Here is a 14,349-nt window from a genome sequence, read left to right as displayed (position 1 = left end):
TTGATAATATTCATCAAGTTCGAATTTTGTCATAAAGAACTCATCGATATTTGGTGCAGCAACAATCGAGAAATAAAATCTGTATCAGAATGGATCTACAGTAAAGTCAACAATAACCATCTGGAATACGAAAAAATAAAAGAAATAGATAAAAAAAAAGTAATTTTGAATCATTCATTAAAATAACCTATTGAAATGCAACCAAATGTTGGAACGATTTATGTCCAAGCATTCTAATTGGCTGGAATCTAAAATATCAATAGTTGTTAATGAAAATTGTAAGACACCAAAGACAACAGGACGTCCACCTTTATCTTATGCAAATGCAGGGGCACGATTAAAAAGGAAACTGGCTTGTGAGCTTGCAAATGAGACTAATCTCAACACGTATCTTCTTGTGCATGCTGCAGTTTCTGCTACCAAAGAATGCAGAAAGGATGCGGCGTTTGTTCTAAAAAAACTTTAACAACACCTGAATACTCAACTGAAACGAGAAACCGACGTCAAATACCCATTCCACTTACTCCAGATGAAGCTTTAGCTTAGCTCCTAGAAAATTCACTTAATAAACAGACGATCACATTCAAGGAAAGATAGTCGAGTCAATACAATGAGTGACATTTTTCATAGAGCCATGGATTCCTCGGATCCATTACTATAGAGTGTCTGTTTGAAGGAGAGGGAAAGGAAAAACCCGAAAAAACTCTTCCCAAAGAAGTTTTAAGTCTTCTGGAGTTACCGTCTACTGAAGATATAGATTTATCTGGAAATGAATCGGACTTACAATCTGATTGTGATTCTAATTCTGAGGAGAACATTCACGACAAAGAGCTAGAAGAAGAAGACGATGCCAATGAAACACCACAAAAATTTTTTAAATCTATTTTCTTCATACCACTTTTCTACACTACCAAATATGAGACAAATAAAATTTTTTAACTATTTATTTTGTGCATGTTTATAATTATTAATTGGTCAAAACAGTTCCGAATATTTAAAAATGCAGCCTGAAAGTATGCAATCGGGTCAAATTTTATAGTTTTCGACAAATCGCGGTAAAGCCATGGTGCAATTCCAAAAAAAAAAAAAAATTGAAAATTTCTTTAAGTATTTCCAGCATGCTTGCAAAATTTCAACTCTCTAGCATTCAAACTGTAGTTTATGCCAAAAAAATCGAAATCCAGACCATAGTGCATTGTATAAGTATATTAATTTACTTTTGTTATCCTTGAGAGTAGAGTATTTTGTGTCAATGTGAGATATTTGAAAGCATCTTCGACTACATAAAAACATTAAAGTTTGCTTTATCCCAAAAGAATCGCAAATGCTGATATAAAATTTTACCACTAATTCTTAATCCATTTCCAGTTATCTGCTAAATAACTTATACTATATGCATTGGAAAACCTTTACAAGGGTATTCAAAATTTGACTCTGTTTTATGCTTCTCTTTGTAACTAACGTGCAAGACGTATTAAAATCAACTTAATTAAATTGTAATTGGATATACTTTTCCTTTTTGTGCTTAATTTTTTTTTTGTTGATTTTTCTTTTGCCACAAACAAAATGCGTGATGTCGCTTTTACTCACACTTAAACCCACACACACACACACACACACATATTGTGACTCTGGAAGGAGCTAGAGACACGTGTCAGAGGAGGTTGGGCGGTTGTGTTTGGTGTTGCTGTTGGTGTTGGTTGGTGGTTGTTAATAAGCAGCTCATCCCGCGAATGGCTTTAAAGTTGTGGACACGCTCTCATTTACTCCTATCTTCTCCAGTACGCAACAACCAACCTCTTCTCCGACGAGATGACATGACTGCCCTTCTTGTTTATGCAACGAAACTAATTTAAAGTGCTTCATGCGGCGGTCGCTTAATCCGCCGTCGGTCTCCGCCTCTTCGTCTCTCTCTGTGTGATAACTTTGTTAAGTTCTTGTTATTGTTGTTATTGTTGACACGCATGTGGAGGCCAAATAATAAACAATATAGTTAGTAATTAAATGGCAGAGCCACGTGTCAAAATGAAGCCAAAAAAAACATATATATATAAGGAAAAAGAAACTCATCAACTGTCAGAGGACAAGTCAATTAAATTGTCAGCGAATAGCTGAATGGGTGACATATTGTGTTTAAATTGTCGTTTTTCTTTCGCCTAAACAAGTATATATACATAGCATATACTACTCATAGTGTTTTACTCAAATGTACCCACTTTTAGGCTTTTTCTTCTTTAGCTTCTTAAGAGATAATTCACTTTTCAATTAAAAAGATCGACTGCTTTTTGTATATGGAATTTTGTATCTGTTCTTGGACTCCAATAAAATGATCTCTTTGAAGTCCACCCAACTTCAAGTATTCTCAATATAACATCATTTCACGTACAACAATAACATTTTGGTGACCCCGACGTTCGATTTCCACAACAAACTACAAATTAATTTGTTTACAAACTAAGTTATTTTGGTTGACATGTAATTATAGATATATATCTGTATAGTTCTATGGAATTATTGGTTATTATTATTATACATACTACATCCTACGTTTGTAAATACTCTGAGCTCATTGGCAGTCCTGCTTACTGAATTGTTGGTTAGGAAAGTTTTTCGTCACTCGGCACTAAACTAATTTATTTTCAATATTCAATTCACAAAATTGAGCACGTCTAATGGCAATTGGCAGACCATGCATATTTGTGGCTTCATTACGGTTGAAAATTGTGTAAACTACATACACACACTCACTCATAGAGAATACTGAATAACTAAGCGTTTGTGCTGTTTTTTCTGTTGCCGCCTTTTAGGCGCACAGTTAGAAATTCTATTTTCATGGGCTTTTCAGTCAACGTTAATGTCCACAACTGCCATCAAAATATCTTCACACATACATACATACATATATGTATTTGGAATTGTATTGTATATACATATTTGCAAAAATAAATTGTGGAAAATCTTTTTACGAATTTAATTTCATTTGTTTACGACTTAATGAAAAGCCACAAAGCTTTTGCCAATGGGCTTTGTCTGTCAGAGTTTCAGTTTCCATGTGTCTGTGTGTGTGTGGGTGTTTACACATACAAACATCAGGGCAAATACAAAATTTATAGCTCGTATTTTTGGCACAATTAAGATTTGCTCACATAAACGTCCAAGTTGTCAGCATTAAGTGCTTTTGGCTCAAAAACTTTTAATTGAAATAATTTGTTTAGGCCTCGGTTTGAAGCATTCAAGATTGTTGGAGGGTTTGGGGGGCTAATCCCAAGTACAAACACTAGAGTCGTTTGAGGACATATTTTTAGGACTTTATTCTTTGTATTTCTTTTATCACACAGGTAAAGCTAAAGCCGTTTTTTTTTTTTTTTTTGGTAGGAAGACAATAGTTGCTTTAGGGACTTAGTAAATGTATCCCTTATCGTTTTTGAATTTATAGCAGAAACGTTTAAAACAAATTCGCGTTCTTACTGTTGTCGAGGATGTGCTGGCAGTCGTCGAACTGGAGGATGATGAAGACGACGATGATGATGATGAGGAACTCGAGGTGGAACTATCGACGGTGGTGCCATTGGCAGTCGTTGTGGCAACTGTTGTCGTGGATTGGGTTACATTGATGGGCAATGTTGTAGTCTCGATGGTTGTGCCATTTACAGCGGTTGTTGTTGTTGTTGGAGCACTAGTTGTTGAGTTCTCCGTTTCCAAATCCAAAAAGTTCATCAATACATCCATGAATTTCAATATGGAACCACGATCTTCTGAGGTAAACGTTTGTGCTGATGCCGTTGGGCCAATTAAAGACCAACTACATAGTAAGGCGACTATGGAGAAGAGAACGTAGTGTTGATTCAGCATTGATGAGGCGGCAACTTTCATTGTTAGTCAAATGTTCTAACTGGACAAATTGAAGGTCAATTTGTTGCATTTATATAGACGCCCAAATGTGTGCCAAAAAACTGACCAAATGTTTCCCATATCTCTATGCGGAAATCACTCAAACGAAGCTCGTCAAGTCACGTGCGACGAAAAAACCCCAAAAATATATATCTTTATATATACATAGATACATACATACATATGTCTTTGCAGATATTCTTGTCAAATTAAGCACTACGTGTTAGTTACTTATGTTATGGTAATAAGTCAACTTTTTTGGTATTCTTTTTTTTTCAAAATTGTTTATCTAATACTTCAGAATGATTTCAAAGTGAATGAAATTCACAAAGTGAACGAAATTTAAGAGTGAATGAAGACTAAGCATGAGTAATCAGCTATCATCTTGAAATAGTTTTGGCATGACTTTACCAAGTCAACAAATTCTCATCTATTTAGTTAGATAAGGTAATTTTTTGGCCAAGTTCTGTAAGGCAAATTTTATAGTTCTCATACTTGGATTTAAATAATTTGAGTAAGAAATAATATAAATAATTTGTTTACCTGGTAAAACGAATTGTCTTTTCAAAGTTTTTGTTGAAATTTCCAAGTACTATGATTTAGTTTCTTAAGTTAATTAAGGAATCTGCACAGTTTTTTCTATTTTCCAATCTTGTTATGGAACTGAACAGAATATATTGAATAGGTATATATAATTTGTGTAAAATGAAAACAAGGCGCAAAGTATGGATAACAGATATTCCTAAAAAATCGTCAGCAGTATCTGGGTAACAAAAACTTAATGATTGTCGTGTTCATCAGCTTAGTAAGTCTGTGTTGATTCTATTTATCATTCAACATTTTGGGCCAACTCAGGGCGACTAACACAAATGCATCAATTGAATGCATGTGTGTAGATTGGCAGATAAACCAAAACATGCTGCTGGAGGGAGACAATGCATGGCAAAAGAATGCTGAAATGTTTGTTGTTGACTCTGTTGACAGCATCTGAAAATCAAACGAGCCATCTGTGAGCACGTCTTGCGGCATGCCAATAATGTGGAGTGGAGAGACAAAGCCAAAAACGATTATCTCTGTTTCGGCCAGAGTTCGTTATCAGCGAATGCTTTGGACCTGCATTTACTCACACAACGCATAGGTCGATGATAATCATCGGCCCGAGATTGGGGGTATAAAAGCGAATGGCATACAGCTTAGATATATCAATCGCTCATAAAACGCATAGTTGAGCAATCACAAAACGGGACAACAATATGTGGCGTCTTCAGCTATTCCTTGTGCTCTCCAGCAGCTTTCTCATACCGCATGAGGCAAAGCCCGCAACGCGTTCGCCATTCACCTCATCGACATCGACATCGACATCGGCTGCGATATCACCGACTGCGATACCTTCGTTTGGGGTTCGCCAAGTAACGAATGTTGGTCGTTTGGCGGCCAAAGATCTGGCTGATCTGCTATTGGCCAGTGTGCAGGCACGGAATGCCAAAATGACTCCATTCCAGGAAGCGACCATGAAAACACTTCGCAGCATTGAACCCAAAGAGTCGGGAGTTGTGTGGCTTCATGTGGGCATGGATGTGATAATCGATCAGCTGATAGGAGGTCAAGCCGAAACCAGCTGCGGCAGAATTATTAAGAAAATCGAGAAATCCATGGACAAGAATAGCCTAACACTGAGCTTGAGATCCTTTTTGGCCCTCTGTACATTCAATAGTATCACTTGTAGCCAGAAGGAAGTGGTCCAAATCATAAAGACAACGACGGCGCAGAGCGAATTGTCGGCAATGCTACGAGAAGAAGGTGTCGGAGGTAGCCGGAATATTCGTACGGCAACGAATAGCCAATCCATAAATGACGCCGCTTTCCGAGATGACCGTGAATCCGTTTTGGCTTTCCTACAGGCCAGAAAGCTACCGGAGTTGAGAGCCATTTTAATGACACTCTTGAAAGTGTGCGGCGCATCAAACAGAGAGACGAATAATATACTTAACAATCTAACAGAAAGTAAGTAAAGTAACTAGTAACTAGTTATTAACTAATCAAATTCACATTGCTCATTATGTATGTACATTTCAGTGGCTCCTAATGGCATGAATGTCGTGCAGATGAAAGCTTTCAGTATGTTGACCACCTCACTAATGGATAGTCTTGAAGCCATTGCCCGAGGCGAGCAAACTGCCTTCTGTGCGGCATCACCGGATAGTTGGTTAGTCCGTTTTCTCAATATGGGCGTTGGAAAGGTGGTCCTTCTGGGCCTGATGACTGCTCTCGACCGCACCATAGTCACTCCACCACCCACAGCCAACAATGTAGCCAATGTAGCAGATCTCAATAGCCTCAATGGTGGTGATGTTTCAGCCAACGATGCAAAATTTGCCAAAACATCGGTGCCATTTAAACGATCCAGTTTGCCTGGATCCCTGTTGGACAGTATTGTAAACAAGGCTGGCGGTACATCTTCGAGTCTTCCAGCGGTGGGTAATGTTCTAGGCAGTCTCAACTCGGCCACAGGAAACAACGATTCACAAAATGGATTAGTCAATGCTCTTGTTCCCCTTAATGCTGGAATTCCCGTAGCAAGTACCGGCACAACTTTAGTGTCAGGAAATTCTGGTTCCTCAACAGGAAGCTCTTCAGTTATTGGTAAGCGATTAAGTCAGTTAAATGAGACTGATCCATTTATTAATTTTTGATGTTAACCTATTCTAGGGGATCTCAACTCGGCCACAGGAAACAACGTTTCACAAAAGGGATTAGTCAATGCTCTTGTTCCCCTTAATGCTGGAATTCCCGTAGCAAGTACCGGCACAACTTTAGTGTCAGGAAGTTCTGGTTCCTCAACAGGAAGCTCTTCAGTTATTGGTAAGCGATTAAGTCAGTTATATGAGACTGATCCATTCATTAATTTTTGATGTTAACCTATTCTAGGGGATCTCAACTCGGCCACAGGAAACAACGTTTCACAAAACGGATTAGTCAATGCTCTTGTTCCCCTTAATGCTGGAATTCCCGTAGCAAGTAGTCAGACAATTGTAGTGAAAGAAAGTTCTGGATCCTCTGGAACGGGAGCAGGAAGTTCAACGGGAAGCTCTTCAGGAACTTCTTCAAGCGGTTCAAGTGGTACACCGAGCACTTCCGGAAGTTCCTCAAGCTCAACTGGTTCCAGTGGTGTTGGTTCTGCTAGATCAGTCATTATTGGAAATGACAATACTGAAGGCAATTTGGTCGATCTCGCTGTTCCCGCCAATGCAAACGTACTTGCTCTTAATAATATTGTAAGCTCTGTGACTGGAGACGGTGCTGGCACGGTGATTGGCAATGAGATTAAAAGTAAGTAATCTTAAAGCATGTTGAAATTTCAGCTAATTTATGGTGTTTCTTTTTTACACCTAGGCGGTCCAAGTACATTCATTAAGGGCGATAGAAATAAGGTTCTGACTGGAGTTAAGGGAACAGTACCAGTTAATGCCCTTGTCGCAGCACTTAATAGCGTGACCAGCGTTGTCAATAACAAATCAAAGACGAGTGGAAGCACCAGTTCAAGTGGCAGCACTTCTTCTGGTGGCAAAACATCGTCTGGTAGCACTTCCACGGGTAGCACTTCTTCAACTAGTGGATCATCTTCCTCATCCTCAACAGGTTCTACAGGCACCTTAATTGGCAATGATGTTACCCGTAAGTTTTTTTCGGTTATCACAAACTTTCTCGAGGCTCACCAAATATTGTTTTACTCTTTTCAGAACGAGGTTCTACAATCACAGGCAACAATAATGCTATTACAAAGCTTTTGGATGCTGGTCTTCCGATTGCAGCCAATGTTTTGGCTGCTAATAACATCGTCAATAAAGGTAGTACTTCTTCACAGGGTGGATCATCCTCCTCCTCCTCAGGCACCTTAATTGGCAATGATGTTACCCGTAAGTTTTTGCGGTTATCACAAACTTTCTCGAGGTTAACCAAATATCGATTTATTCCTTTCAGAACGAGGTTCTACAATCACAGGCAACAATAATGCTATTACAAAGCTATTGAATGTTGGTCTGCCGATTGCAGCCAATGTTTTGGCTGCTAATAACATCCTCAATAAGGGTAGCACTTCTTCGACGAGTGGATCATCCTCCTCCTCCTCAGGCACCTTAATTGGCAATGATGTTACCCGTAAGTTTTTGCGGTTATCACAAACTTTCTCGAGGTTAACCAAATATCGATTTATTCCTTTCAGAACGAGGTTCTACAATCACAGGCAACAATAATGCTATTACAAAGCTATTGGATGTTGGTCTGCCGATTGCAGCCAATGTTTTGGCTGCTAATAACATCGTCAATAAGGGTAGCACTTCTTCACAGGGTGGATCATCCTCCTCCTCCTCAGGCACCTTAATTGGCAATGATGTTAATCGTAAGTTTCTTTGGTTTTTACAAACTCTCTTGAAGCATACTAATATCGATTTTCTCTCTGTAGAAAGAGGCACCACGATTACAGGCGACAATAATGATATTACGAAGCTTTTGAATCTTGATCTGCCAGTTGTAGCCGATGTTTTGGCAGCTAATAACATCGTCAGTAAGGGTAGCAATGGTGGTGGCACTTTACTCGGAAACTCTTTAACAACCAAAGGCGATGTGATAAAGGGTAATTCAAACAATATTGTACAGTTGGTTAATGTGGACGGTGATATTCTACTGGAAGTTATGGCCTTGACTGGACTATCTGGCAGCGGCAAATCTGGTACACAGATCGGCAATAAACTTACAAGTAAGCAAGAACTTTAAATAACGAAAATTCGGACATCTAATGCGGATCAATCATGTTGAAATTACAGAGGGTCCTCGTCAAATCGTTGTGGGCAACAACAATCGCATTGTGAAATTAGTTAATGTGGATGCCGATATCCTAGCCAACGTCGATTTGCTCAACTCCATAAGAGGTAGTGGAGCTGCCTGTATTGGTAATCGCCAGAAATGTAAGTTTCAGTGTTAACAAATCGCCAAAAAGTATCGATTTTAATTCCATTGAGTTGCATTTGTCTTTTATTCAGCTGGACCCGATACAGAGATTGTGGGAAATGATAATAGCATCGTTAAAGTGGTCGATTTGGATTTGAATGTATTGGCCAATGTCGATCTATTGAATTCCATTATCAATAATGTTGGAAATGATTGCCCCACTGAAGAACCAATTACCGATACACCCACAGAGCCACCGACTCAGCCCCCTACTGAGCCTCCTACTCAGCCACCTACTGAGCCACCCACACAGCCTCCTACAGAGTCGCCATATGGACCACCAACCAGTGCACCACCAACAAATGCTCCACCAACAAATGCTCCACCAACAAATGCTCCACCTACAAATGCACCACCAACCAATGCTCCACCAACAAATGCACCACCCACAAATGCACCACCCACAAATCAACCTCCTACCAACGCCCCACCTACCAATGCTCCACCAACCAATGCCCCACCCACCCGTCCACCCAGTCCTAATCCCAACAATTGTTATCGCCGCTATTGCCGCAAGTGGAGGACTCGTCCCAGCTATCTCTGCCAAAAGAACTGCGGCGGCAAGTTGATATACAGACCCTAAAAGGGAACTCCATAACACACCACACCACAGAAATCTGTTATTTAAATCTTTATAATATTATTTATTTTGTTGTTTAATTTAAAAAGAAAAAAGAAACTAAATACATATTGAATCGTTTTCGTAAATTATTCATTATGATGACTTTGAGTTTTCTTTTCCCCACCTCCACCCCCAGAAACATGAAAGGTAAACAAAATGCAATTACTTTCCCAAAGAACATAAAACGAAGAATCTATCTATTCAGCAAAACAACAGATTTCTGAAATAATTATCCTCAGATCTCTACCAGTCTAGTCTATGGATGTAGTTTTCGTCCAAGCCAAGGCCATAATTGTTACAGCTTGTAAAATTAGCTAGTCATTATTGCTTTTTTTTTTCCATCTTTTGACCGATCTGAGTAACTAACTTTTAACTGATTCGGGTACCCTGATTCAGACTGCATACATGGTTTTTGTCTATTATGTCCAGATTTTTTGAAATCAGGGGATCTGGTGTTGGAAAGTCATAACATTTTTTTTAACTTTTTAGCAGATTTCAGAATATTCTGTGTAAGAAAAATAGCTCTTGTTTGCAAATATTACTAATAAAGAATTGTTAAAACGCATAAGACTTCCATAATTCTTAAAAATTGAAAAGCAGACAATTCTTGAATACTTTTTGGTTCAAATTTAAATCATTATAGACCTATATCATGTGTAAGATATTATATAACAAAGAAGTATCTCTTTGATATTTTGTAAATTGCCAATAAATTATACTTAATATATTAAGAAGTTAAAATAAAACTGTTTGGAGCATTTTATTGTGTTTATATTATACAATAAAATACTGCAAATGCGGTCAATTTGAATAATTTCAACACGCTTTTCTCGAAAACCTAACGTGATGGACAAAAACTAAGCATAGGGCCGCTATCAGCACCCTTCAATTACTATAGGACACTTTTTCATGACCTCAAAAATGTCGGCATGGGTACTTAGTGAAAAATTTCAGTTAAATTTTAAGCTGTAGGACCTCAAAAGAGGCAAAATTAACAATATTTTTTTACCACAGGTTATGAACTATGATCAACAGAGCAACAGTAGGTTTTCAATTATGCGTAGTTTCAAATTTTTCAGTATAAAATTGAATTATTTAAAAAAACGGATCGTTCAATTGATATAAAATAATTTCAAAACGAATTTTTGGTAAATATTTACTTCAGCTACTCGAGATTTCAGTGTTAAAAAGTGGAAAAATTGGCTAAAACTAGATTTCAGTATTGCCAAGCGCTATTTTTTATTTGGCGCGTTGTTTGACCGCCCTGGTATCCAAATATTTTACTCTAAATTATAAATTCGAGGAATATTCGGCTGCTCGGGCTACCTCAACAATTTGACAGTTTTTTTTAGCCGGGAACAGCTACTTCCAACTAAAGTCCCGCTAAAAACAAAAATGTTCTTTTGTTAATTGCACAAAAACTACGAAATAAATCGCCAAGAAGCCCCTGAGGAAGTGTTCGTTGAATTTTTTTCTTTCGTTTGATACCAAATTTATGTAGTTTAAGCGCGTTAAGTAAATATTTACCCTGAGAGGGGGGAATAGAAAAAGTTTAAAGTTTCAATATTTTTATCTTAAATTTGCAAATTTTTTGTATTATTTTACATGTAAATACTCACTTCTATCTGGATATGTATGTATCTACATATGTATGTATATAAAAATTGCAGTATGGGAATATGAAAAGCTCACTCACGCACACACACAGTCACACAGATTGTGGCCTATACTTGGGTATTTCCAAGAATGCGACTTCTTTGTGCATTTGACGAAAGTATCAACCGATTGCAATACGGATTGATTTGTTAATTCAATGCAGATAATTACCTAATGCCGATTTATAAAGTTTTAAGCACAAAACACAAAATGTAAAACCAATTTACAAGCGAACGCACTTTCGCGATGAAATGAAACTGCAAGTGTTGCCAGATCTTTTAAGACCAGCTCGGATCATATTAGCTATAAGCTTGTTCTGAAATCGGCTACATTTTCCTGCTAAGCCCGCTGCACTAGAAACTAGCTGTTATTAGTTTAAAATTGCCGCCAATAAGAAAGAGAGCTGAAGCTAATTTTGGAAAGGTTTGTTATTGTCACTGCAAGTTCACTGAAAGTGCCGATAATGCTGAGCTCAACTTATTGAATACAGGGTATTGTAACTGAAACCGAAACCGAACCCGAAAAAGTAAAAGAAAAGTTTGAAGTCAACACAAACAGAGGGAAATTGTAAAACGGAACTGTGTATAAATAAAAGATAACATTATTAACACCCAAGAGCCCAAGTCAAGTTAGACAAATGGGCGTCAGCTCCAATACGGAAAACGAAAAGCGAAAAACTTTGCCCCCATCTCTGAACTTCCCATGCCAGAACGTGCCTTCATTCCCCCCTTCCGCTCTCACACCTCTGTCTTTTATGCCATATGAAATCATAATGAAAGCAATAAAAGTTTGCCCCCAAAAATAAAAAACAAAGCAACAACCAAACGAAATATATTAAAAAACCCACCGAGTATTAAAGAAAGAAGCTGCAAGCTTCAGGTGACGGCGACGGTGACGGTGACGGGTCTGTCGCCCGCCCCGTACACTCATAATTGATGACCTGAGTAATTTGTTATGGTTATGGAAACGTGTACCAAATGCAAAACGCCATCCGAAACCCAGACCCAGAATTATGAGAGCAATTATACAATTTGAAGCCGCCCGTTGGTCGGAAGAGCTTATAATGATAAGCACCCACTTTGAACGACTGTTCGGAGTACAGAGCCCACTAGGCGGATGCAGGGGTCTACCCCTGCCAACGGAGTGAGCGATGGGCATACTTCGAAATATAAACTTGGACCATAACAGCCTGTAAGACGACTTCCTTTCATAATATACTTAATGGCCTATATGTTAGCACCCATTAACATGGACCGAAAGTCGGCAAAATATTTCCATCTAACAATAAGTAAGCAAAAACTTGGATCGCAGAATTATTTTATTATTAGATATTGTTTTTAGCGATCCATTAATCTATGTACATATGTATTATTTATTTTGCTCCCCTTTTCCAGGCTTCTTCCAGGGCAGCAAATTGAAACATTCGAATGGATAAAGCGTTGACGAGGGATCAGTGGGTTACACACACACACACACACACGCATGTATGTATGTATATATGTTGGGGTGGTTGGGGGTGCTGCTCCCAGAGAGTTTGAGGGATGTTAGTGGAAAACATCTTCTTGTTTCCTTTCAACCATGAAGTCACATCGAAAGCAACAGCAAAAATGAAGAAAAAAAAAGGAATTTTGTTTACGCTTTTTAATTTTTGCTTTATTGTGCGCAAGTTATTTTCTAACCTGTATACACACACACACACACACATACATATAGACAGTCAGGTGTGTGTGTGTGCGGTTACCTGCTGGCAACAAAAACATGTCAGTGCCCCTCGGGTCATGATATCCCCCCACTTCTCCGCAATTCTAATGCTCCCGTGGCGAATGCTTTGCCATTTTTATCGTGGTCCCTTTTTTACCCTGTTCCTTATTGGAAGTAAGAGGGTATATAAGCGGGAAGTAAGGGACTGATTCATTTCACTAAGGTAAAAGGATCTCAATTTGTTAATCGAGAAGTTAGATGGTTGCCTATGTTCGCTTTGAACAGTTTTCCAAATTTTGGCATCATCGATAAGCCCTTTGACTACAGGGTAGCTTAAATTCATTTTCTTTTCCTTGTTGTTGTTGCTCTTTTCTAATACATTTATATGACCGTTTTCATTCATTTCTGTTTTGCCCGTTTTCCGCTTACATTCATCTATCATGGTCATGTCGTGTGGAGGAGCTGTTTGGGGAGTTATGGGCGGTATTACGGCAGATATTTGCAGTTGTTTTCTTGTCTATCCTTTGTAAGCAACGGTTCCCCACTTCCCCCCTTTTGTTGAACTTATTTTTGCATAGTTCCAACGTGTTCAAATTCTGGACTTGTCTATTGAAGGGGAATCCCCTTGTACACTTCCAATTCAAGCGATTATGAGTAACGATTTCCGTTGAGTGGGCCAATCTTTGTACTTTGTACTAGCCCCCCAGGCATGATAGAGTTTTGCACAAAATCCAATTCTGTCTAGTGTCCTGGATAGGTGAAAGTAATCAAAGCAATTCTTCCATTGAATTGTAACTACGAAATATGTATATATTTATAGAGTTGATGTTATTTTTGATAAACTCTACGCCATGCTCCAAATGGACAACCCCAATCCCATTCTTCCGGTTACACAGACATACACATATACATACATACATATAGACACCCAAATGACTCATCAAAGACACATGTGACCATAGGCAAGGAAGAAAGTCGTTTGAAAAGGGAGCTGAATGAATGAAAGAGAGAATGACTTTGAAAAGAAATATACACAAAATACACAAACCAAATTACGACCTATTTTTCGGTTTTGTCCCAAGCAAACCAAACATCCAACCACCCACACAACCACCCGGCTAGCCTATACACCACACACATACACACACACACACAAACACAAAGTCTATAAAAATCCACAAATAAAATGTCATTTGCCTGGTACGTGCCTGGCATCTACTTATAAACTAAATTAAGGATAACATTTGAAAAATTTGCACAAAATAAAATCAAGCTGCTGGGGCGAAAGAAAAGACGATCCAAAGACCAGGATCCCATGCCATAGAATCACCCAGAACAAGCGAGGGATACGAATCGCGGGCCGTTGTCCTGAATGCTTAAGTTGCGAAAAGGGAACGAATGAGGCCAACAATAGCAGAGGAAGGGGGGCGGGGACAAGGAGCCATGGATGATGCGAGAACAAGAAAAAACAG

General features: G+C 38.5%; 2 protein-coding genes across 2 annotated transcripts; one reads left to right on the top strand and one right to left on the bottom strand.

Annotated features, from left to right (window-relative positions):
* Nucleotides 1-3,286: 3,286 nt before the first annotated feature.
* LOC137583533 (uncharacterized protein DDB_G0271670) lies at nt 3,287-3,902 on the bottom strand. Its single transcript, XM_068298600.1, has one exon. It carries the CDS (start codon nt 3,871-3,873, stop codon nt 3,400-3,402), a length of 474 nt encoding a protein of 157 aa, XP_068154701.1. The 5' UTR covers nt 3,874-3,902; the 3' UTR covers nt 3,287-3,399.
* A 1,195-nt stretch (nt 3,903-5,097) lies between these two features.
* On the top strand, nt 5,098-9,609 carry LOC137583542 (apomucin). The gene is made up of 11 exons (XM_068298612.1): nt 5,098-5,895; nt 5,968-6,534; nt 6,601-6,753; nt 6,820-7,221; nt 7,285-7,566; nt 7,632-7,808; nt 7,873-8,049; nt 8,114-8,290; nt 8,354-8,647; nt 8,715-8,855; nt 8,931-9,609. The coding sequence occupies exons 1-11, from the start codon at nt 5,145-5,147 to the stop codon at nt 9,479-9,481; spliced, it is 3,672 nt and encodes a 1,223-aa protein (XP_068154713.1). The 5' UTR covers nt 5,098-5,144; the 3' UTR covers nt 9,482-9,609.
* Nucleotides 9,610-14,349: the final 4,740 nt, after the last annotated feature.

The sequence above is a fragment of the Drosophila tropicalis genome, unplaced genomic scaffold (genome assembly GCF_018151085.1).
Source record: "Drosophila tropicalis isolate 14030-0801.00 unplaced genomic scaffold, ASM1815108v1 contig_867, whole genome shotgun sequence".
Lineage (NCBI taxonomy): Eukaryota > Metazoa > Arthropoda > Insecta > Diptera > Drosophilidae > Drosophila > Drosophila tropicalis.
This window is presented reverse-complemented; position numbering and strand designations above follow the sequence as displayed.